Source organism: Cydia pomonella, chromosome 14 (genome assembly GCF_033807575.1).
Source record: "Cydia pomonella isolate Wapato2018A chromosome 14, ilCydPomo1, whole genome shotgun sequence".
In the NCBI taxonomy this organism is placed as follows: Eukaryota; Metazoa; Arthropoda; class Insecta; order Lepidoptera; family Tortricidae; genus Cydia; species Cydia pomonella.
Genome location: NC_084716.1, coordinates 13,176,026 through 13,201,830, shown reverse-complemented (window position 1 = coordinate 13,201,830; position 25,805 = coordinate 13,176,026). Strand labels below are relative to the sequence as shown.

The following is a 25,805-nucleotide window of genomic DNA, read 5'->3' as shown; positions in this document are numbered from 1 at the left end:
CTTTTCCATCGTATTTTCTCGGAATCGTTCGTATTTGTCCTGCTACTTCAGTCAACATCAGTATTTTTTGTACTGGGACTGACTGAAATAGCATAACACGTTCTTGCGTTTCCGTGAAAATACAGTCAGTCAGGATGGCGGGTGTACTGTTTTTTGATGATAACTTTATGTACCGTGAGGTACAATTTTTTTTAACGGAGGTAGTAAATAGTACAAATTAGGTACAAAAATATGGTATGCTTTTCATTTATTTTTATTTAGGTACACCCGCCCTTCAGACTCTCACGCAACGTCGCCGTTTTTTAAGCAGCGGTGTGGTCGGACCTAGTGTTGGTAGGAACTCGTGTTTTTTGAGTCTAAATTGAAGAACTCGACTTGTTATTACGAGACTCAGAGCTTAAAAAACTTCTGAGTCTTTTAAATCTCGAGTCGAGTCCCTGATTGAGTCTTTTTTAAGCGCAACTCAAAAGAAGTCGAGTCTCCGAATAAAGACTCAGTCAACAATTTTATAGGTTTTACCTAAACAACAGTAAGGGAACTAGGCGTTATTGTATGATTTATGTTATATATATATATATATATATATATATATATATATATATATATATATATATATATATATATATATATATATATATATATCCATGAATTTTACATAAAGATAAGGAACTCGTGTTTTTTGAGTCTAAATTGAAGAACTCGACTTGTTATTACGAGACTCAGAGCTTAAAAAACTTCTGAGTCTTTTAAATCTCGAGTCGAGTCCCTTATTGAGTCTTTTTTAAGCGCAACTCAAAAGAAGTCGAGTCTCCGAATAAAGACTCAGTCAACAATTTTATAGGTTTTACCTAAACAACAGTAAGGGAACTAGGCGTTATTGTATGATTTATGTTATATATATATATATATATATATATATATATATATATATATATATATATATCCATGAATTTTACATAAAGACGTTATCTGTAAAAAAAATAAAGTTCTCCGAAAAGGACTCGAGTCTCTACAAAAAACTTGAGTCTCTAATAAGTCGGAAAGAGCTCGAGTTTTGTCTTAATTATAAGAGTCTGAAAAATTGAGTCGAGTCTTAACCAACACTAGTCGGACCTTCATACCTGCAATGGAAGTTAGTGTAGGAGGTTTGTATGTGCTCGGCAGCAGGCACGTCGGTGGCGGCGCGCGCGCTGCCGCGCTCCAACATGGTGCGGCGCGGCGTGTACGCCTCCAACCCCGCGCTCAGCCCCACGCACCCCGCGCTCCCCGCGCACCCCGCACACCACGCACACCACGCACATCATCCACACCCCGCGCCCATACGCAGGGACTCCTACACGCTCGATGTGGTAACGTTAACATTTCTTTTAATAATATCCTGAATTAGAAACAATAAAATTACAGCAGTGTCAAAATCAAAAATATCAAAAATCATAAATTCTTTAGTGTAGAAAAATAATGTTCCACTCAGATGTATTTATATCAAAATATGAAAAAATAAGTACCGAGCCACATCAATAATAGTAGCTAAAAGGTATAAAAATCGTAACATTATATGATAAGGTTAACTGGTAGAGAATGCCTTACGGTATTAAGTTCGCTTATAGTACAGTGTGTTTTCTTATGTGCAATAAAGATGAAATAAATAAATAAAGATCAACTACGAAGAAAGACTGATACGACCTTCAGGAAAAGAGCGTACTCCCATCTTAAAGGCCGGCAACGCACTTACAACCCCTCTGGTGTTGCAGGTGTCCATAGGTGGCGGTAATCGCTTACCATCAGGTGATCCGTCTGCTCGTTTGCCTCCTGTATCATAAGAAAAAAAAACAAATAAAGCGGTATCACGTTCTGTTAACATGCTGTAGATGGCCCATTATTGAAATCACTTAAAATTACCACAAAAACATGTTTGGTAAATTTAAATTGAGAATTTTAAAAGTTGTTTTTCCCCTGGACAACTAAACGTAACCATGCCAACGAGTGACATTAAAAAGTTTATTCAATCAATTATGTTCTTCAAAATTGTAGGACGGCGAAGCGAAATCCGCAGCGAGACCCGTCGTACCGAACCAACCGGCGCTGGTCCGCCAGGGCACCGAGACGCTGCGCAGGGAACGGCCGCAGAGCCAGCTGGTGGCGCCTAAAGATGTACGTATATACCTACCAAGCAGAATGTATAATATACACTGTGTATGTTTGATATTACCGCAAACTTAAAGAAGACGTGGGTTTTAGTGCTATAAAACGATTTTTTTAATGTAGTCTTAATGACCAGAGCATAATTATTCTTCGATTTTTTTTTCTAGCGGCAATTTATTTCCTACATCATAGGAGCACATACGCGAATCCTCGCAGATGGTTATACTACGAATTATTTGTGATTTTTTGGCATACTAGGGTAGACCGGGGACAATAGAAACACGTCATGATTGAAACAAGTCAAATTTCTCGAAAACTATAATACCTACGCGTCTGACGTAACACTCGGAACACGCGGTCGGCCATGTTTGAATCCTTGGCCAGTAGCGCTCGAGCGCCGGTGCGAGACGGGAGTGTCCACGAGCCAAACCAGTTTTTCGCGGTAAAAAGTAAGTATTTGTGCTCTCGTATATTTTCTTATAACTTCTTTTACTCTTGTATTTTGACTAATCAAATTATTTTGGTGTTATAGTTAGGAATAAACGAATGTTTTTAATGGTCGTTGATCAGCGTTCGAGTCTTTTTTATACATAATATTTGACCTTGAAGTGAAAAACGTGGTGTGGGGACGATAGAAACAACTTGCTTGTGGACGATTGAAACGTTTCAATCGTCCTCGTGTTTTAATCGTCCCCAAAAGTAACCGACTTCGAAATATAAGGTTCTGTATTCGATGCACATGTTTATTCTATTAATGTTGACATTTATTTGAAGATATACGAAGATACACGAAGTTTTTTTTTTTAATCTGCAGTATTTTTATTCGAGATAATGTAAACATTTGTTTTTAACCGACTTCATAAAAAAGGAGGTTCTCAGTTCCAGGTCCACGATTATCTCGCGTTCATCTTAACCGATTTTGATGCGGTTTTCAGAAAAGTTTTTGTCATATTCTGGAGATTTTTTTGTGTATAGACCAAATGATTATTAACAGGTTTAAAAAAAGAAGGATCTCTGTTTGACCCGTATGTTTGTAGGTATACAATTTAGTGAAAAAAAAAATTTTGTGATTGTGACGATAAGCTGATGATAAAAGCAAAAGATTACATTTTTTTACTAAAAAAAAGAATGAAACTTCGATAAAATCAAAAATAAATGAACGGGTTCATGTAGATACAGATTACATTTGAATCACCTTTTAAAGTCGGTGACAAACCTTACGTAATTTTTTTTTATCCAACAAGCACCGCGATCTAAATTAAACTAAAATATTGCAAATAATGCTAATTAAAAATATAATACTATACTACTACATCCTATTTCTGTACAATACATTTATTTAACTGTTTTTTTTAGATGCCCCGAAAACGGAAGCATGTTACGGAGAGAGTGGAGAGACACAAAACTTGTTACAGAATGTTTTATAATAATATGTTGATTAGATATTATGTTTGATACCTATATAATAATAATACATTTTAGCAACAACCGACTGCTGCCAACCGGCTGATTAAACAGGTCGGCCACTGCTAAAATTTATATCAGAGAGAGTTAAGGATTTTTTTTTGATAGGCATATCGCCATGTTTTTGTTTACGTAATAAAACAATTTATACTGATTATTTTATTGCGTCTATTATTTCATTTTACATCCCGATGTCTGCAACACTCGTTGTCACAGAGTGTGTGGGAATGGTTATGATTGAAACATTGTTATAGTTGAAACAAGCACTTTTGTATGAAACATAATTATGCTTGTTTTCTGCGATTCTATATCGTTATATCTTATAATTGCATTGAAACTACTTTGGTTAAGGTAAATTTAAAAGGTAGCAGCGACAAAGACAACTAAAAGTCGTATTTTCTTTTTTTTTTCTCAAGTTTTTTAGTCGAGATGTTCAGATGCTCATAAATTGAGAAATTTTTATGTTATGCTTGCGGACTTTTGATGAGCTCATTGTATGCCGAGGTAGTGATGAAAAAAATTAAAACAGATATAAGTACTTTCATTGTGCCGAAGATATTTGAGTGTTTCAATTGACCTCACATAGTGTTTCAATTGACACTCATGTGAGGTCAATTGAACCATACTGCCCCATTCTCTTTATTACATTATTGTCAAAAAACTATGGATTATAGACCATCCAAATACATTTTATTTAGGAACCAGATAACTAACCTTGAAATATTTTGAGCGTAGATCTTTCTACTCATCAAAATATAACGATCACAGGCGGTTAAAGGCAAATTGTTTCAATTGTCCCCGGTCTACCCTACATATATCCGTCACGGGTGCGGATTTTTTTTAAATGTATGATTTGTGTAATATCCGTCACCGTAGCGTATTTGGTGCGATTTTTGAGATATTTTGCTCCGGTTCAATACATTTTTTTTTGAAAAAAAATCATAACTACTATTTTCATCTAAAATCGTCTGAAACATATAACTTAGCATAAACACTCTAAGCAAAACCAATATCAATCAAAAAAATCTTAAATTGTTGACTTTGGTTTTTATGCTTTTTCCGTAGAAACAATTAATGATTTAAAAAAAAAACCGCACCCGTGACGTATATATGTAGTATGCCAAAAAATCACAAATAATTCGTAGTATAACCACCTGCGAGGATATTACGGTTTGTTTAGCGGTTCTGGAGTAATAATGATTTCTTGTTCCTGCTCCATACACTTTTTAAAAAAAAATCGTAATCCGACATTTTTCATTCCAAATCGTTTATAATCATAGGTTACCATAACAATGCTGGGCAAAACCTATTTCAATAAAAAAACCTAAAAATAACAACTTCGGTTTCTATGTCAATGAAGCCGAATTTCAGCCCACAGTGCGTCGCATCATTAAATGCGACGTTTTGAATTAAAACAAACATCTCTGAAATATTTTATATTGAAAAATAAAAATCGTCTGTTTTGTATAAAACCTATGAAAGACTGTTCATTAAAGCCTAAACTGACCACCCTTTGGTTATGCGGTCGTATCAAAAATACACGCTGTATAATGTACAATCTTTGTATCAGTCCATTTAATCAACATTTCCTGGGCCCTGGAGGTGAACAGATTTGGCATTTTTGATAACAATTTCAAACATGTACATATTTTAATCTAAAGCTATCGTTACACTTCATCGAATTCATCTAAATATTTTTGTGTCATCTATTTCCTTACTTGGGAACCGAATACCGGTATTCCTTTCACGGTGCCACAAGGTATCACTTTTCCACCTTTTTTTAACCCTTTGACGGCCAAAGACGTCAACTGTGCGCGGTTACTGTAGCAGCCGAATATCAGCGTTCGTACATTGCCACAAGGTTCACAATGACGGTCAAAGAGTTAAGGCAGCAATAGTCACTCCAGCAAAAGTTGAGTTGAAGTTGAATAATTATTAGTACTTGTTCGTAAAGGCTGCAGAAAAAGGGTACCACCCTGCATACAAATTTCTATTCTCTGCAGCTCACTGTACAAACAGCAGCACTCTTAACTGTCCATATGTGGACCTTATACCTTTTGTCATAGATGGTAGGATCCTATACAGATGTAGTGAAAAATCCTTTCCCGTCGTATTTTCTCGAAATCGTTCGTATTTGTCATGTTATTTCAATCAACCTCAGTACTTTTTGTACCGAGACTGAGTGAAATAGCAAGACACGTTCGTGGGTTTCCGTGACAATACGATGGGAAAGGATTATTCACTACATCTGTACTTGCGAACGTGAGAGACATATGCAATGCGACAATTTAAAAACACGTTTTAACATTCCAGACAACATACCAAAAATAACCCACATATTTTGGTCGGGTTATTTGTTACCCACCATAAACCATAGTAAAATTTACGGCGGGGAATAAATAAAATTGACTGTGTCAGGGACAAACAATAATAGCACTTTCTCTGCTACTCTTACTGAAAGATACATAAGTACATCTCGTTCGGTCATCTGGCCCCTTTTCATATATTACTATACCTCTATACCTTTTGTAATAAGGTCCACCGATGGACAATTAAGAGTGTGGGCGACGATGGTACCAATAATTGAGTAGTGGACCATATTTTGCGTTTTATTCAGCTAATATAATAATCAATCTCCTGCAACAGCAAAGTAATATTGCTATTCATTGCTAATAGGCAGTTACTTTTAATTTTTGATTTAAAACTGGTTAAGAATCTAAATAATCAGTATATAACCAGCTAACCCTTATGCCTAATTTCTAAATGTTTACTCATTTTCAAATTTTTATCATTGACGCAAATTACAATATTCACACGTATTCAAATACCCTACATAATGCATTTATATAATCTGGCAAACCAATTTTTCAGTGAGTCGCGAATTTCAAATAATGTACGGGAGACTTTGTGCATCTACATTTTTTTAACCTATCTCCTTTATGTTACTGACAATATTGGTTTACCAGACTACATTTTATATAGTTTGGCAAGAGTTTTTTGTCAGTGGTGCATAGGTAGAAAAAACATAAGAGCATGTATTTTTCATGTTTTTATTGTTACGTACTTTTTAGTCATTCGCGTGACATATTTCGGAGAGCCTAGGTCTGCATTTTCAAGCACTAACAGTACGCTAACGTTCACGAGAGCTACGCGCCGCGTATTGAAGAAGATGGACTGCAGAAACTCCGCAGTGGCAAAGCACGCCCTCGACTCGCACTATTTTCTATTCGACAAGGCGAGGTTATTGGTCACGATAAATGTTACGTAATACGTACTACCTAATATACGTGACGTGATCGAGACTCGGCGGCGCCTTAATTTCAACCGAGATAGCGGCTGGGCTGTGCCGCCAGCATGGAAGCCTGTAATCCTTAGGCAGATTCAAGCAAGTGTTGTGACAGTGTAGTGGACATTGTGAGTTTGTACTGTTTCTCGTTTGAAATGTGGGGTAACCTACTCCCACCGTGCGCGCTTACAACGACAATGCAAGACCACCAAAAACCAGCTATCTTGTCGTGCGTCCAGCGGGCTGCGCGGCGAGCGACAGTACGCGGCGCGCAGCTATCGTGACTGCTACTCATGCACTGTTAGTGTTTAAAAAGTGCGACAGGCTCTCCGAAACATGTCACGCGAGGGCCTAATTTTTTTTTAATACGCGGGTAATAAACCGTAATAACTTAATACTATTATACCCCAAAAAGAGAGATGAGTATCTTTTTTTTTATTCTACTGTTACTGACAAAACATGTTTGCCAGACTATATTGGCTTTGGAATTAAATGTTAATGTGTCTAACTTCATGTCATTGTGTCGCCCCCTAACCTGTGGCGTAACATTGTGTTTGTGACGTCAGCTGCGCGCGAGCGGCATCGGCCTGCCGGTCGCGATGCGAAACCATCATATGCCGGTGAGTATTGTCCACACTGTTAACACAGGGTCGGTTGCACCAAATCGTCAATTTTATTGTATGGAAAGTTTCATAGTTTACTGTTATGTTGATCAGACCGTCAAGTGCGATTGGTATATCGGGCCCTTAGTGTTACTCATAATTAAGCGTAATTCAATGTTATGATTTGTTTTAGTGTAGTCAAGGGCAAAGATAGACGATCAAATACTGAAAATATGTAATTAGAATGTTAATGTACAAGTATAGAATCATTAGAACAGTAACAATATTGACATTTATTTTTTCTTTAAGTAGTTCTTCATTGGAAATGTGCGACAAAGATAAATGACAAGTATTTCTGGCTCTTTAGTCTTGAGCTACATCGATATCTTTGCCTTGGGCTGTGCTTCCAAAAACAATAAGGTTTTATACAAATAGTGTCTTGCAGCTTTTTGGTGTATTTGTAAATCCCTTTCATGATCAAAATCACGTTCATTATTATCGCAATACAATATTTTTTGTCGTTCCTCACTTGAAGGCAGGGATCTAATACCGGTATATTTTTCATACATATTAACCGGTATTCAATTTTGGTATCTCGGTTGTTTATTTATATTTTTGCATTTCCCTTAGGTACCTAATTTGAAAATTCATTGTCCTTACCTAAATATCATTCTAGAATATCAAAGAAATATTTGGAATGTTACGTGATATTTTGATTTTTAGTTATACCGGTAATGCCTCTGCTGTTCACTTGTCCGTCTGTCTGTTTGCCCGTCAGTGGAATGGGGCTGTGTTTTAAGAACTGTAACACACAGTTACACAGTGAAAATCATCAGTAGTGTGTGGATTTGAAAAGCCACTAATTAATAATTTTATGTGGTATATTGGTTGGAACCGGTGGTGGTCTGGAAATAATTGTCGAATATCTTCTAAACAATGAAGTTGAATAATACACTTAACTGGCATAGTGATAAAGTTGTGTTTCCTTTGAACAGCCACCTCCAACGCGGCCGTACTCGATAGCGGGAGCGTCGCAACTTCGGGTGGTTAGGCCGGCCACTGTACCCGTACAGAAACCAGTTTCCGGTATGTATTTTACTATAATAGTACATTACGATACAAGTGCGAAAAATAGGAAATTCGAAACGAGTGGCGATAAATTAAAACACGACCGAAGGGAGTGTTTTAAATCGACACGAGTTGCGAATTACCTATTCGCACATGTATCGTACAACGTTTTACAGTACATATGGCCCTTTAAATGTTCGACACAGTAACGTAATATGCTACTTCTCGCACTAGTGCTATAAAGTAGCCCCATATGTACTGTAAAAAGATTTACAGTACATATGGTGCTACTTTCCCGCACGCGTGCGGGAATGAGCACTCTCTGTGCATATGTCGAAACTTCAAAGAGCCATATGTACTGTAAAACGTTGTAAGATACACGTGCGAATAGGTAATTCACAACTCCTGTCTATTTAAAACACTCCCTTCGGTCGTGTTTTAATTTATCACCACTCGCGAATTTCCTATTTTCGGCACTTGTATCGTAAATAACTATTAATGTTTTTTTTTTTTTATTCGAGTAAAACCACACTGATTTGTTCATATGCAAACAAATGTCAGTTGCCTGGCAACCGACCGACATTCGGCCATTCTGCCACCGGTGGAAGACCTAGTGTGATAACGCCATAAGGCGCGCGGCATCCAAACTGCTGATTGCCTTCCAGGTCGTGGGTTCAAATACTGATTACAAGTACGAGTAAATATTATTCGAAAAAGTTTGCTGTTGTAATTTACATAATAATTTGAGACTACAAGATCACACTAAGAAGTATTTTCTATTTGAAATTATTAAGGTCGTGTCTTCGAGTACTGACTTGTGTAGCCAACTGAGAATTAATTCTTGTCTATTTATTAGTATTTATTATAATAGATATGAGATAACATAAAAGAAAATATGTGAAGAAAAGGAGCCAGGCTATTTCTGCCAACAAACTATTATACAGTTTAGCGTAAGTTGTATAATGTTTCATGAATAAATGTTTTTTTTTTTTAACTAATTTGTATAAAAACTAATGAGAAAGTTGCATTTTATCCACTTGTGGGGCAAAGTAATCAATGCATATTTTGAATGGTTTCCTTATGTTAGCTGGTAGAATTGACATTTAAATGATGATTTTGAATGTTTTTTTATTACGTTAATTTTGATTTGATTTGTTTGATATTTTTGGTTTTCTTCGCGTTGGTGTGGTGAAAAAAATTGTTTTTCACTCGGAGGCAAAGTTTGTTTACCCGTGCATTGAAACCCTCGCAACGCTCAAGATTCCACTTCACGAAACACTCGCTACGCTCGTGGTTAAATTTGTCATATTTTGCTTGGTCGGGTATCAATATTAGCACGAGCGGTTAAACAGCAATTTTGCCTCCTGGTAAAACAAATAACTATTTTTATTATTTATTTGCATATTTATTACGTGTAGCTGCGCCGGTCCCGGAGGCGCGGCCCGCGTCGTCGGCGCTGCCGCGGCCCTCGCGCCTGCCCGCGCCGCGCCGCGCGCTCCGGTAACTATAACTTACAGCCTGGGACGTTGGGAGTTACAAACTGAGAAACCATGTCTTCTATCCTTCAGGATATTATTTTCCTAATTTTATTATTTCATAGTCTATAAATAGTCTGCGTTCTGTGGCCGAGGCATGAGGTTCAGACAGATGCCGTACTTTGCGTACAGCGTCATTATAAATGAATGATTATGAATGGTATCTTGCTCTACGAATGAATAGGAATGTCACCTTTGATAACACATTCACTGCCAAGTACACGTTATAGGTGTATAAATTGTATATACAGATGTCAATGATGATGAGCCGGCTCGAGACGGCTTAACACAACCATGGGTTATGTGGTTGGAGGTAAGTCATGCGCTAACGCATGTCCTCAAGGTGATTGACATCTGTATATACAATTTATAGATCGTAATATGGTACGGTCAACCAATTTGATTCCTAGGCCACTATAGAACCATGTCATAATGACTTCTACGACATTGCTTATTGAGTGATGCATGTCATGTATAGAGTAGTTAAAGCGACAAGGTTCTATAGTGGCCTAGGATTCAAATTGGTTGACTGTACATTCCACAAAAAAAGGAAACAAGTATTTACATTGACTTTATAGGTGTGTTCATATTGTATTGGAAATGGGGCGCTTAGCACTGACAGTGTTAATAAGCTTACACCAACTTTTCAGAGACGTTTTCAAGTATCACTTTATAGATAAATAGGATTTCAAAAGCCCTTATCAGAGAACAAACTGATCAAATTACAGTTTCCAATCCTTTATTACGCATAACCTTAAAATAGCTAAATGTATCCTTCATTATTATATTTATTATGCATTCTGTTCCAGACCTCCTTCAACATACTCCGTAGCGCCAACAGCGGACCTCGACCACTACTGACGACTCCCGTTAGAAACCTAGGAACCCTAGAGTCTAGACTAAACTAGTAAACACGACTGATTGGAAACTCGGTGTCTTTGAGAACTAAGTAGCGATGAGAACTCTTATTTTATATTTTTTTGTACGTTTTTTAACAAATTTTAAAATTTACACGAATAAAAGGCTTTAGGGCTTCGGGCGTCAACCGCCTTGCTAACTTTCTATTAATATAATCAATCGTAATCAACCATCATTATTACCAAAAGGATAAAGTCTATATGCGATTATCTCGAGATCACGGTCATGCGGTTGTTTGCCACCACCGTAGTAAAATATAACTGTCAGTTACTTTACTAAAAACTAGTGTCCGACCGAAGTTTTGGTTTCGGCAGGTTTCGGCCGAAGGTTAAGATTCTATAAGAAACTGCAAAATTCAGCCGCGCCGAAACTGCGGCCGACGTTTCAGCAAGATACCGCATAAAAATAATTTTTCGGAAAATGATTCGGTTTCTGCCGAAATGAGAGCAAAATCCAATCTTCAGTTTCGGCAAAAAATCCGGCTCCGGTCAGACCCTACTAAATGCATCCGTCTTATTTTGACAATGCGTAACTGTTTTAGCAAAAGATAATGCTAGTCTTTTCTTTCTATTTGAGGTTTAAACAATTCAAAAACTACTTGTTTCGTATGAAACACTTGAAGGTCCCCAAATGAAGTGCTATTAAAGTTACATAACTTTTTAATATTTTTTAAATGTGAATATTATGGAATTGGACTCACAATTCGTAATAGACCGCAAGTCGGTGTTCTAAGGCTTAGTTTCACACTCTCTGTGATTTACTTCATAATCATGTCCATAGGAAATAAAACATTTTTATAACTAAAGTTTGTGCAGTATTTTATCTTGTTGATGCAAGATAATGTAGGTAACGGATAACCGTTTTTGTGTAATAGATTTGCTACGCTGCGACAATAAAATTATATTTTTAATAACATATTTTATAAATAATTTTGCCTATCGTGTATTAACTGTGGACGGACTAATACATCTCATTAAGTAGTTAAATTTTATATTCAATTATCAAACGGCATTTGGAAGTTTTTTCATTAAAATTTTTGTAATGCCTTTAATTCGGGATTAGGAAACATCTTTTCTTCTAATGAAAAGCTTTGCATTTCCAAGCCCTTAACGTTGCTCTCTTTACTCGTTCTCTCAGACGGTAGAGCTCAAAATTTCAATATTCTATCCATAAATGTTTGGTACAAAGACATACAAATTAAGTTATTATAATTCTTATATTATTTACAAATTTAGTATATAGTATAATACTGCGTTAGTAATTTATTTGTGAGTAAGGTATTGCATTTTGTTGAGAGATTGTGAACATTTTAGACATGTTTGTTTAAACGTGTTTTGCTTTAGATGTAAAATTTTGTAATAATGTTTTATACTGATGCTAACTTTGTAAAAATAATTGTAACATCAAATAAAAATATTATATATCGCACAAAATTCGTAACACGAATTTTAGTATAACATTTTTGAACATGTTTAGTTATGCAATACATTTTAAAAACAAAACCGTTATACACGCGCACATTGTAAAATATTTTTAAAAGTTTCTTGTACATTATGTAAAGTTTCATATAAAAGTATGTACTATTTATGAATTTAAATCATTCTTACACTGAAGATATTTCACATATCCATATTATTACTTAAATATTTTACTAATAACTTTGCCATATAACAAAGCTTCCTATGTATCCTAAGACTATTTATTCTAATATTATGCCTACCTAAATGGGTGTCTAAACTGTCTAAATAGACACTACAGATATTTATGACATCGATTGCTCCTGCCATTCTCAAACTAAAATAAAAATAATTATATTTTGAGCTGGCACTCAATTTAAATGGCGGCGGTTATTTTTTGGCTTGCATGTTTCTGTTGCATGCAAATTACAGTTTTGCACGTAAAAAACTGGCAACACCGTCCAGAAAATATTCATAATCTTTTTTTTCCATAATCTTATTCCAAATATTTCTGACCATACTCTCGTTATACTTTCCTATCTTTGATTGTTGTGATATATAATGTGGGCCAAAAGTGTTTAAAGTTATTACGAAGTTGTAACTTGTAGCCTAAACATTATATATTATGTAGATAATCCAGGATTGTTTATGTACAGGACTTTGTTTTATATGGACATATTTGAATCGCTATAAATCTAATGTATTGCTGTTCGCCGCGCATCGGTTGCGCTTTGCTTGCTGTTGGTTTCGACACGTCGTGCCTTATTTAGGTAGTGTAAGGAATTTTGTTTTCATTTTCTAATAAAACAGTATGTATTTATGCTGCATTTTTAATAATCAACCTTTTTTGGTTAGCTAGCTATGACCCATTAGTGTGTAGCGATGGCATTTTTATACATACAAGATTTATGGGCATATTAGGTATCGTGTTCTGATTAGGAAAAAGCAGAAGAAAAATATTTTGAGCCAAAAAAATCGTCCATCTCGCCCCAATACCACAGAATAAATAATAGTACTACCGTACAGAAAGGAAAATTTCTTACAAAGCCGAAGTTTGACAGCGATTCAGGGCCGAATCATGTTGTCCCTTTCTAATGTACTATGAAACTATACCTTTCGGCTATTTAGGGTTGTCAAAATTCACAAGTTGTGCCAACCCATATAATTTCTCGGAGCAATGACGAGCTGAACGGAGCTGAGAAAGCCCGAACGCTCTAGTTTTCTCCTGCCAATACTAAACCCAAAATTTCTCGCGTCCATTTTTTTTTTACTTTTTCCTAATCAGAACACGATACCGAATATGCCCTTAAATGGATCCAAACTATTTTTGTTACAACCTGTATATTTTAAGGCTTCGTCACAGGGCATAGGATGCACCCATCATCCTAGCCAACGTGACAATCGTGCTTTGATAAACGCTAAACGAATAGAAAGAAAATACGGGATGATAGATGCTACGAAAAGTCACGTGACTATATCCTTTCATTATGTACCTAAGTACCGATTGTTCTCATCCTGGGGGCCTAGCCAGGGCAAATGCATCGCACGCGTATAGCCTTCTCGGTTTGCTCGCGCGGAGCGGGCGGTGGTGCGCGGTGTGTACGCGCCGGCGGTGTTGGTGTTCAAGTTCAAGCACGCGCTTAATTGCATCCGGCAGCAGTGTGGCGAAGCTTAGTTTAGGCTGAAAAAGCGGGGTATCTTTGTATTCTAAACCTAAGTAATAAAATAGGTTCTAAAGAATGTAGGTAGTGCTTCTGTTGTCCACCGAGTGCTCAAATTAGGAACTCTACAAAGATACTCCTAATTCTAATCTACACAACAAGTTCACTGCTGCGATATGTAAAAATTAGGATCGATTAGGAAGAAAAAATTGTTATTTAATTCTAAATTATAAATTACTACATACCGTTTTGAGCTCCTACTATGCGCAAGATACAGAATATGCTATCTCGTCACATGTATCTTAGCCCCGCTATGCTCGTTGCTACCATTACATAAATAAATAAACAAATTGGTAAGCCAAAAAGGCTTGTATTGTGTAATATACAAATACTTTAATACATAGAAAACATCCATAACTCAGGAACAAATATCTGAGCTCATTACACAAATAAACGCCCTTACCGGGATTTGAACCCAGGACCATCATCGGCTTCATAGGCAGGGTAGTGACCCAATAGGTCAGAGAGGTCGTCAAAACCATTCCGGCCGTCAAGACCATTGTTTTGTACCTATACAAAAATAACTGCATAACGACGAATACATTACTGATCGATTTAATAATAATAATTCAGCCTATATACGTCCCACTGCTGGGCACAGGCCTCCTCTCATGCGCGAGAGGGCTCGGGCTATAGTCCCCACGCTAGCCCAATGCGGATTGGGACTTCACATAAACCTTCGAATTTCTTCGCAGATGTATGCAGGTTTCCTTATACGGTGTTTTCCTTTACCGAAGAGCTGGTGGTAAATATCAAATGACATTTCGTACATAAGTTCCGAAAAAGTCATTGGTACGAGCCAGGATTTGAACTCGCGACCTCCGGATTGAGACAGTCGAACGTCATATCCACTCAGCCACCACCGCTTTTGCCGATTGATTTATTTATTAAAAATACATTGTTCTGTACCTACTCTGTAGGTACCCAATATAAGGCACAGAATATTACTTATAATAATAATTGAGAGCGCACTATTCGCCAACAAACTGTCTTCAGTTTGGCGAAGCTTTTGTGTGTATATAGTCATAAGTCTTTTTTAAATAAATTAAATTTAAAAAAAATTATAGATCTTGTCCAAGTCGCTTACATACTAGTTGCCAATAAAAAATATATCAATATAATTAAAAAATATAAACATCATTATAGGTATCAACAAAGATTTAGATTTATATAACTTTGGTATCAATCAATAAAAAAGAGTATATCAGATTATTTCAAAGGATACAAAATGTGTGCTAATGGTATAGTGTTAATATGTTACGTAGATAGTTGCTAACTCGGAAAAACAAAAAAAAAACGTTAATTTAATGCTAATTAAAATATGCCTTCTTCAAGGTCTACCCAAATTCTACAATACCTAACATTACATGAAAAGTTGAAAAGCATCTTGTCCACAGTAGACTGTCGCACCTTGAAATTAAGTCTACTATTCATGAACAGCTGTAATTAGACATTAATTTACTACTATGCAATTAACGACATCTATTGGGGTAATAATGTAATCGTTTGATGAATGTTTACGCTCATTGTCCGAAGCATACTCGGGAACAACAACCCTAAATGGAAATAGAATCACAATCGGTACTTAAACTCTCGCCTAGTGTAGTGGTGTTGCCATACTTAAAAATATTTTGGCTCGATTCGGACCGTTTCGAGCTAGTTTCCAACTGTCACTATCGTAGTGTGTGAAACGAAATCGCACGTTACGTTATGCGAGTGTGCGACGTCGCGAATGCTGTCTGTACGAGTAATTTTTGCTTTGTACGTTTTTATTTTTATAAATAACCCATGTAAAGTATGTGATTATTAAAGTAATAGCCCCTAGTGATAACGATTGTGATAGAACAACGCGATGGCCCTCAAAATACGTTGTGTTTTCTTATGCTATGTGAACCAGTGCAATCGCTCGTCACTACGGTTGTTTGTCAATGACGTCTGCGTTTAGCGCAGCGAAAAGTGGAATTTTAGTTTGATTGTGACAACTAGTGGAAACATAAATAACACAAATTGTGTTAACCGTTGTGTGCTTGTAAAATGGATGAGTGTGTTCCCGAGAGGAGACTTATTCTATCAACGGGGGCCGTCAAAGGTGGCTCATGAAGAAAGGGTTAGTTTACCTGTTTATGTTTAGTTTTAACTCGTATGTTTGTATGTATGTGCGATAAGCATATATGCTGCTAATATATAATTGCAGCATCTATGTCATAGTGTAATAATTAGTCATAAAACATAGGTATAGGTTATGAGTTTGTAGTTCGTGTTGTTTACTATAATGAAGAGTCGTTTTTGAAGCGTGAACGGGTTTCTTATGTTACTAGAAAGGTTCTTTTAATCATAGAATGCTTAAATTACTAGAGTAGTTTTAGTATTGAGGCTGGGATGTGTTATTTTTCTTTTGTTACTTTCTCTTATCCATTGAGTGAATGGTGTGAGGGAGACGCGTAGACGTGCTCGCTTGTAGGTGGGAGTGAGACGTCGCTCTACTAGGTGATCTTACTGGACACTATAAGTGGCCACACATGACATCTTACCTCTATTACCTTATTATTCTTGATAATGTGGGTATTTATATCTAGTAGAGATATTACTATGTTGTTACACAAGTTGGATGAGGCAACTCTTTATTTAATGATTGATTATACACTGACCCAGCTTTGGATCCTTTTATTTAAATTGCTAATAGTATTTCACTTGATTGTAATACTGAAGTGATACACTTGATATCAAATTGTGACTTAATCAGTATCTATTTAAAATGTAGATTGTGACCTCAAACTCTTTATGATATGCATCTTATTAGTAAAATCAAATCAAATCTTGTATCTTTTGCTATTCTGACTTTGCTCTTGACCAAACCCTATGATGCAATTCATTGAAAAGAAGGTTTGGCAAAGGAAGGGAACTCTAAATTGACTCAGGCCCTATGGTGCCCAACTCTACCCTAGTAAATTATAAAAAAATACTTTTGTCATTGAATCACAGCAATAGTCTTAAGTGCCATATACTCTAATGTTGCTTAACACCAACTTCCGCCCATTTTGTAAATTTTCCAAAATAAACAGAACAGGGATTCCTGCAAAATAATTTTTAAGAGAATTGGTTAAGAAATTAGTCCTGCAGAGGAGATCGACTGGACATATGAAAGCATTTGGCCCAAGCTGAAATGGAGACTTTTCAGCTTGGCAAAATTATATATCTATTGAATTCACTATAAATGGAATGGCATAAAAATAGTTTTTAAGTAAAACAAAATCTAAAATACCCTAACTTCGCTGCCAATCTCCAAATGTGCCTAAACATTATTTTTATTATGAAAATTATACTAAAATTTATACCAAATCCTATATGTTGAATTACTAAATAATATGAAATAAGCCTATGATTATTGTTGAATTATGATTTAATAATCATTTGGCTAAAGTCATGTACTTAAACTGAAAGCAAATTTAGGGTACATATTTTTGCCAACCTTTGTTTTTTATTGACTGCAGCATTGATAATGGAGCTTGCCCTTGACAATCTAAGGCAAAAATAAATAAGTTTAGATGTCCAGCAATAACAATACAATATACTATATTACAAATTTATACAAACACAAAAATCTTAATCTAAATTAAACTAAAACCTACAGCTAACCAACACTCACAAAAACTATCCGCAAAACTCGCCCTGCGCCCCTCCAGACACAAAGAAGTCCATCATGCTTGTGGTAAAAAAAAAAGTTAAAACTAGTTCCACAAAAATATCTCTCATAATAAATTTTACATATGTTGATCAAATGACTCAATAATGGGAACCATAATAGTAATATTTAATCTAGTTTATTTTGATCATAATATAATAAAATATCTTGAGAGTTTTATTGCTGAAAAATGAACTATTAAAAAATATTATCCATATCATATTGTCCTCTCCTGGAGAATTTTCTCAATAAATAGGTATATATATATATATATGTAAAATGGTATAACATCCTTTACAATCCATACTTGTTGATTACAACAATCTTTATTGCAGTTTAAGTACAGTCATATGTAAACATATGGGTGCACATATCAGACTCAAAAATGTATGTAAATAAATGTTATGGGACAAATGAGCAAGCCCCACAGTCCCTCATTAAGCTCAATGAGGCTTGTGTTGTGGATACCTAGACAATGATGTAATGTATACAATAGTTCATAAATACTTTAATAAATAGAATCCCATGACTCCGGAACAAATATCCATGCTCATCACACAAATAAGTGTCCTTACTGAGATTTAAACTCAAGACATTCAGCTTCATAGGCAGGGTCACAATAAGGCCAGACAGGTCGTCAGAATCTAGGGATCCCACTTGGTAAGTTTCCAAGTGGCACGGAAATCTTATTCCTTGATTATACCTACTTCATGTTATGCTTCGTGCAAGCATTGTTACAGTTGCTGTAATATTCAATCAACATGAATATTATATATTTTTCGTAAAAATATGTTTCAGTTTAACAAAACACAACATATAATCTAAATTATCCTACCAAGTTTTTGTTGGGAATGATGGGATTTAACTCCCTAGAGGTAAGACGCAGCTCAGCACTTCTCACTACAATCTGTAATATCTTACGCGGTGACTCTGACTGTGTCGAGTTAACAACACAAGTAGTGCGTCTGTTTGTCCCAACACCTTCTAGATTTGAGTTTCGGCCTCGTAATCGCTGTCTTTTATCTGTGCCGGGTTCCCGAACTGTGTCGCGCAGGAACGCTCCTTTTGTTCGAGCTTTACGCAGCTTGAATTCACTCCTCGCATCAGCGCCTGAATGTGATGTGTTTGCAAGTAGATGGATGTCAGTGCGTGATGAATGTCTGAGGTTCAGCGAGATGATGGATATTCGTCCCTCCTCTGTGTTATAAGTGTCACCTGTATTCTAATTAGTATTTTGATGTTTCATGTCAACTCTTTCCAATTATACATGTCTAGATTGTCTAGGTTCAATATGTAATTTCACAGTGCTTTAGTTTTAACTGTTATACTGTGTTAATTAAAATGAATAAATAAAATAAAAATAAAAATAAAAATAATATAACCATAACTTTATTCCACTATACTTGTAATTTTTGGAAGTCTGTCCTTTTACCTTTTTGGTTGTTATGTCAAGGGCTGTAAACCTGTTCTGATGTAATTTAATAAATATCTGTAATCATTGCATCAGAATTTTTGTGATAATCCCTGTTTGTCTGTTACGCTTCATGCTTAAACTGCTGAACCAATTTAGATGAAATGTGGTATGGATATAGTTTAAGGCCTGAGGATAGACATAGGATAGTTTTTATCAATCATCATCCCACACAAACGAAGTCGCGGCCGGACACTAGTAATAGAATATGTTGTTGTTAAATGTCATGACTCCATAATAAACATTATTATTAATTCAATGAAACATACTTGACTATTTTATTCTTTCATCTTCTGTTAGTCAGATATTCAGGGAATGTCAATGTTTAACAATAATTGCTAATCCCTAACCATTTTGCTTGTCCACTCCACTCCACTCCGTAATGTATAGAAAAATATTACTGTCAAGTAAAAATTATCAATGTTTTTTGAAATTAAAAATATTGCCAGCAGTTTTGAAAATAATAGAAAAAAATAACTAAACTGCCTATGTTTATGAATTTGTTATAATTAAATATTTACACTACACTTGTTCCTCACCATCATGGTAGAAAATTTTATTTGTATTGTACAATGAGAGGCTGGTATAAATAATAAATAAGTATTATTCATAAAAGTTACACAAATCAACCATGACCCAAAGTAATCTCATGAAGACCCAATATAGTACTTAACTAACTAGAAATCATCCATGATTCAGGATCAAGTAAATGGTCTCACCAGGATTCAAAGCCAGGACCACTATCTTCATTGAAGTTGATAAGGACCTTCTAGCCTTGTAGTATAGTAACCCTATCTAAGAAGTAGGCGGTCCCAAATTCAAACTAACCTACTTAAGGCATACTTACCACATTTTATGCAGAATAAATTATTTACTCACCTACATAAACAGTCTTGATAAGAGCATTTATTTGTGTGTTCATCCCAAATATTTTTTTTGTATTTATATATGTTATATTATGTCGTCGTCTAGTATTCACAGCTTAAGTCTTATTGAGCTTACTGTGAGGCTAGGTCAATTTGTGTAAACCCTGATCAATAATATATGATCATGCGCCATGATGGAACTAAATTTTTCATACTAAATTGAACTGCCACACTATACATGAAAATAACAGCACCCTCTTGACAATGATTATATATTTCTGGTTGGGCTTTAATAGTCCAAGATCCCAGAGCTGCCAGACGTTACTTATTTTCTTATGAATAAAATGTATGGGATAATATAGTATTAGTATGTACTTTTAATGTCTGCATACTTACTATATTGGCCCGACGGCCATTTGTCTGGTACAAGATGGTAAACGTTGGTAAAAATTTTACTAACTTTTCTCAAAATTCTCATGGCTGATTTATATGTATGTTTTAAAAAACATTGTTAAAATTTGAAAAAACTTGCACCTTGTACCGGACAAATGCCCGTCGGGCCAATATAGCAAGTATGCAGACATTAAGTACATACTAACACTAATTATCCCATACATTTTATTATAAGTAAGGTTTGGCGGCTCTGGGATCTTGCTCTATAAGATTATCCCATAATATTTACAAAATCGGCCAAGAACTTATCGGGCCATGCTCAGTGCAGGGTTTCGTAGTTAGCATTCTATCAGAATAGGCTAAACGGGGGCTATTAGTAAGTATCACGTACAACACAACCATAAGGGAGTACCTTCTCAGCGCTTTGTACGTCCTTTTACTAGGAAGGACTTTTTGCAGTAACTCAAAAACGGCTGGACCGATCCTGTTCGCTATAGTTTTCATTAAAAGTATTTAATTATGTATTAAGTTTTTGTACTTATTACGATTTTTTTGGATCCACAGTTCAAAATTTAGAGGGCCGGAAACATATTTTTTTCTTTCGGAGCGATTATTTCCGAAAATATCGAATGTATTGAAAAATAGTTGTTGGAAACCTTATTCGTTTTGAAAGACATATCCAACGACACCCCACACCATTAAGTTAAAGCGAAATAAAAAAATAACATTAAGTAACTCTAAAAAATGATGAGTGCCCTAAAAAATAAATCTTGTTGTTTTTATTTTACGCTTCTGTCGCCATGCATAATTTATGTATCCATACCAAATTGCAGCTTTCTAGTACTAACGATCACAGAGTAAAGCCACGGACGGACGGACGGACATGGCGAAACTATAATGGTTCCTAGTGGACTACGGAACGGAACCATAAACCCTAACAGTTGCTTTGGCTTAGCCTAGTAATTTTTAATCAATAAACCAAATTTTTCCTGATTTAATTTCTAAACTAACATCTTAATTTAAATAAATTCATATTAATTATGCTGTTATGTCCTTCAGCTTTGCGTACCAACGTAACAGAGATAAAGCCCGTAACCAGTTTTGATTAGATTAGACACTCAAGCAATGTCCCATGTTTAGTCTGTCTGCATGACTGGTGTAAAAATTAAGCTGTTAAAAATGGTGAAAATCATGATAGAAATGGTGAAAATCATGATTGCAAATGTAAAGGCTATGATAAATTGATGATACCTATCTGCCTCCTCTGATTCATAGATTTATTTTTACATTCTTTCTCGTAAGTGGCCTAGTTGCTAGTGAATCTGTCTATGAAGCAGATGGAACTGGGTTCAAATCCCGGTAAGGGCATTTATTTTTATGATGACAGATATTTGTTCCTGTGTCTTGGCTGTCGTTCTACTACCCAATCAAACTGTCTATTTCAGATTAGGTGGTAGGAAGGAAGATTTCCCAATCAAAACTCAATGTCAGATTGGGTAGTAGGAAGATTTCCCAATCAATCTGTCAATGTCAGATTGGGTAGTAGGAAGATCGCCCAATCAAACAGTCAATGACAGATTGGGTAGTAGGAAGATTGCCCAATCAAACAGTCAGTGTCAGATTGGGTAGTAGGAAGATCGGGTGGGGAAGAAGGAATGTCGGATGGGATAGTAGGAAGATTGCCCGATCAAACAGTCAATGTCAGGGTGGGTAGTAGAAAGATTAAGAAATCAGACTGTCATTTCAGTAAACATCCGGTTAAAAAATTATCACTCACTGTATTCGCTTTACAGTTTACACCGTTTATTGTAGAAAAAAATCTTGATCCATAATGGGCGCAGTTTCCGGCAAGTAATTGCTTGAGTTTATTAATCGTTAACTATTACGTTGTTCAGTAGTTAGTGGGCAATTAGCGCGTGCGCAGCCTTTTACTGGGTTTGTTGAGTAGATTTCGATTGGAGTTACTAAGGTTTTATTGTAAATAAATGGTTACTATGAAATAATTGGATTATATCATTAAGTCACTGATATATTATTCATTATTAATGTATACTGTAAATGTATGAAGACATTTTTTAGACGACTTTAGACGAGTTGATGCTTGTTCAGAACCATTTGAAGTTTATTTATTTATTAATTCATACATTCTCAAAATAACGATACAAAAACGAACTATCAAAACCTGCTGCCGAGTAAGAAGACCCACTTTGCTGATCTTTCAATGTAAACAAGATTTATAATTTTCTGTCTTCACACTTCATGCAATTTAAAACACTCGATAGCTAGTTAATGTCTTATGAGCTACAGCTCGGAATATTGACAGATTGTAAGGAGTAAGCAACAGGTTTTATCGATATTATCAGACTGTTACTGTATCGATGCGGTTAAATTATTTAAATAAAATAACAGGGATAATTCATCTTTTCTCAAGTTATAAAATATAAAGGTTTTCGTAATTATACTTATTTCAATAAAATAATTTAAACTGATTAAACTTTCCGATGTTTCGTTTTCTTTTCATCATTGCCCGTTGAAAAGAGTACGTATCGGATAGTTTGATATACATCTTTTGAGGTTTTATTTAATAAAGAGACTAATAAAAAAAGCTATCGTATTATCGATAACATCGATAATTTATCTTGTTGTCTCCCTACAATCCGCACCCAAAATTCCGGACCTACGTCATCCAAAATAATTTCAATGGTTAAGAAAACACGAAACATCTTAATTTTAAAGTTATCCAATTAAGATAGTGACAATGACAATAGTTTAAACAATATACAGGAATCCCAATCCCGAACTTGGTAAAAGGGAAGTCAGTAGCCGGCATCGGACCACCCGGCGTTGTTTGTTTTCGTTTCTAACTAGCTACATTTACCTAGGGTTGCCATACGTTAGGATTTCCCCTGAAATGTCTGGATTTATGGTCCTTTGCCAGGATTGCGGGGTGACTTGGTGAGTGTCAGGGTTTTATTGAGAGCTCAACTAACCATAATATGCTCGCTAAAAGTTTGGAGTTGGGTAGAGGAAAGGGAAGGTTGTGCTCAAGCTACAACATAATATGGTGACGATTTTGATGGCGAAAACCAGTGCTTGTTAATTTATTTATAAGATTTCAAGATATGCGTGTAATGAATGTACGTGTGTGTGCGTGATAGTGATTTTTGGAGTAATGGCCGTCCAGAAAATGTCACGATTTTAGGGTGATGTCCGGATATTCCATAATTCTCATTAGACAACCCTACATCAACCAGTAACACTAAGTGACCATCGGTGAACCTTGTATCTTTGCAATAAGGTTCAAGGTCAGTTAACAGTGTTGACGATACTCTTTCACCTGTACTTTTATAGGCGACAGAGGCTTAGCTTAGCACTTAGCACTTCAAACGCGTTCGCTCCAGAGTTATTTTACGCTTTTGAGGTCATTCGAGTGGATGGATTCACTGTTAACCAACATGATACTAAGCTATAATAAGTGTAGGGAAAAAATAGATTGTTTATATAGCTGTTATGTTATGATGGGCTTGTCGTTGAAGTAACGTAAGTCCAATGTAAGAAGCAAACTCCGTTATCAATGTTACAGTTAATTTAAGGGTACCCTTGACAACTTAAATTGAAATTGGAACAATGGCATCTAAATCGATTCAGCAATTTAAGCGTGACGAGGTGACAGAGAGACAGAGTTACTTTCGCGTTTATAATATTAGTTGGGATCTAGGGAACTTTATGTCCTTATAGGATTTTACATCAGAACTTTTAGCCGGCGACGCCTACGAACAGAATCAACTCTTTAAAAAACCTTCAACATATTAATCAAATTGAAAACAACACAAGTCACACAGTTCACAGAACCCACAAAAATGTAGTGAAAGATTAACAGTTTATAACGCAACCATAAAAAGTTCACAGACCATAAACTAGGGACTGAGATTTGACGCGTTGCAGCAGCTGGCTTGGCGATTCAAGGAAAACTCGTAAAATTATTAAGTCCACCATTAACTAACTAGATAATGCGTCTCTTATTCTGTTTGTTAGAACAACACTTGGGAGGACACGGCTGATGTACATGTGTGTGATACTTTACTAGTCACGTAATTCCTTTAAGCCTTTCTCGAATAAATCATCATCTTAATGCAAACATGCGTTAAACGTGTCTTTCTGTGGCTAAATAAAGTAAATATACATACGAGTATATTGAATTGAAAACTTGAAAAAACCTTTAAGTTTATACCTATTTAATCTTACGCTCTGAATGTTATCTCTGTTGCAATGAAGCGTGCAGATTATTCACAGTTTTAATATTTCGCCTTACCTAACACATTCCATTTCACAAAAAGTACCGCATTGTCGATTGTCAGTAAACAATATTTTTTCAATCCTATGTTTTGCTTGTAATCGACATACTTATTTGCTCTTGGAGAAAAGTTTTGTTCTAGTTTTGTCCGAACAGTAACTGATTAAATATTGCATTAACTCGTATTAAACTAATATAAAACCCTGAGTACAGTTGGCGTCAAAGTGATTTATACATTTTATGCTTTATTGCAAAATGCAATGATAATAATAGTAATAATAATAATTCAGCCTATATACGTCCCACTGCTGGGCACAGGCTTCCTCTCATGTGCGAGAGGGCTCGGGCTATAGTCCCCACGCTAGCCCAATGCGGATTGGGAGCAAAATGCAATACAGATGCAAAATTATAAACATATCTTTGATACGGAATGTATTATTACGTTATACGTTATTTGAAAATTCGACCTTTACCTAGCACTATTCAGTACACGCGCACTTAACATCCCAATGCAAATGGTGTTACCGAAATGTTTGCTAGAGTAAGAATGGTGGGACTTCAGGACATGTTCGAATAGTTGAGGTGATTAACCCCGCCCCGGGCGGGCTGCCAAATCGCGGGTCTTACTGTTGCAGTTACTTCTGCTTACAAACCTTAGTGCGATTGTCTAGGATACATATGATAAATCATTTTATGCTTGAGATAGTTGAGATTTTACCTACACCTAGATACGACCTTAGTTACATGAAATTTTAAATACTCCAAGTAGTAGCCACTATGCAGTACACGCGCACTTAACATGCCAATGAAAATGGCGTTGCCGAAATGTTTGCTAAAGCAAGAATGGTACTTCAGGATATGTTTGAATAGTTGAGGTTATTAGCCCCGCCTCAGGCGGGCTGCCAA

At 35.8% G+C, this 25,805-nt stretch overlaps 2 protein-coding genes across 4 annotated transcripts in view; both read left to right on the top strand.

Annotated features, from left to right (window-relative positions):
- The window catches only part of LOC133524982 (uncharacterized), a 48,105-nt gene extending 34,813 nt beyond the window's left edge, over window positions 1–13,292 (top strand). The window contains exons 10-15 of one of the 3 annotated variants that reach the window (XM_061861158.1): window positions 1,168–1,349; window positions 2,032–2,151; window positions 7,459–7,512; window positions 8,490–8,580; window positions 9,981–10,062; window positions 10,907–13,292. In XM_061861158.1, the coding sequence (XP_061717142.1) occupies window positions 1,168–1,349; window positions 2,032–2,151; window positions 7,459–7,512; window positions 8,490–8,580; window positions 9,981–10,062; window positions 10,907–10,958 (581 nt within the window). In that variant the 3' untranslated portion in view covers window positions 10,959–13,292. Of the gene's footprint in view, window positions 1–1,164; window positions 1,350–2,031; window positions 2,152–7,458; window positions 7,513–8,489; window positions 8,581–9,980; window positions 10,063–10,906 lie in introns of all 3 variants that reach the window. The other 2 variants (XM_061861157.1, XM_061861159.1) reach the window with 2 other exon arrangements.
- A 2,306-nt stretch (window positions 13,293–15,598) lies between these two features.
- LOC133524981 (AF4/FMR2 family member 3) overlaps window positions 15,599–25,805 on the top strand; it is a 320,144-nt gene continuing 309,937 nt past the window's right edge. Inside the window, exon 1 of the mRNA XM_061861155.1 lies at window positions 15,599–16,300. Coding sequence (XP_061717139.1) covers window positions 16,290–16,300 — 11 coding nt within the window. The 5' untranslated portion in view covers window positions 15,599–16,289. The remainder of the gene's footprint in view (window positions 16,301–25,805) is intronic.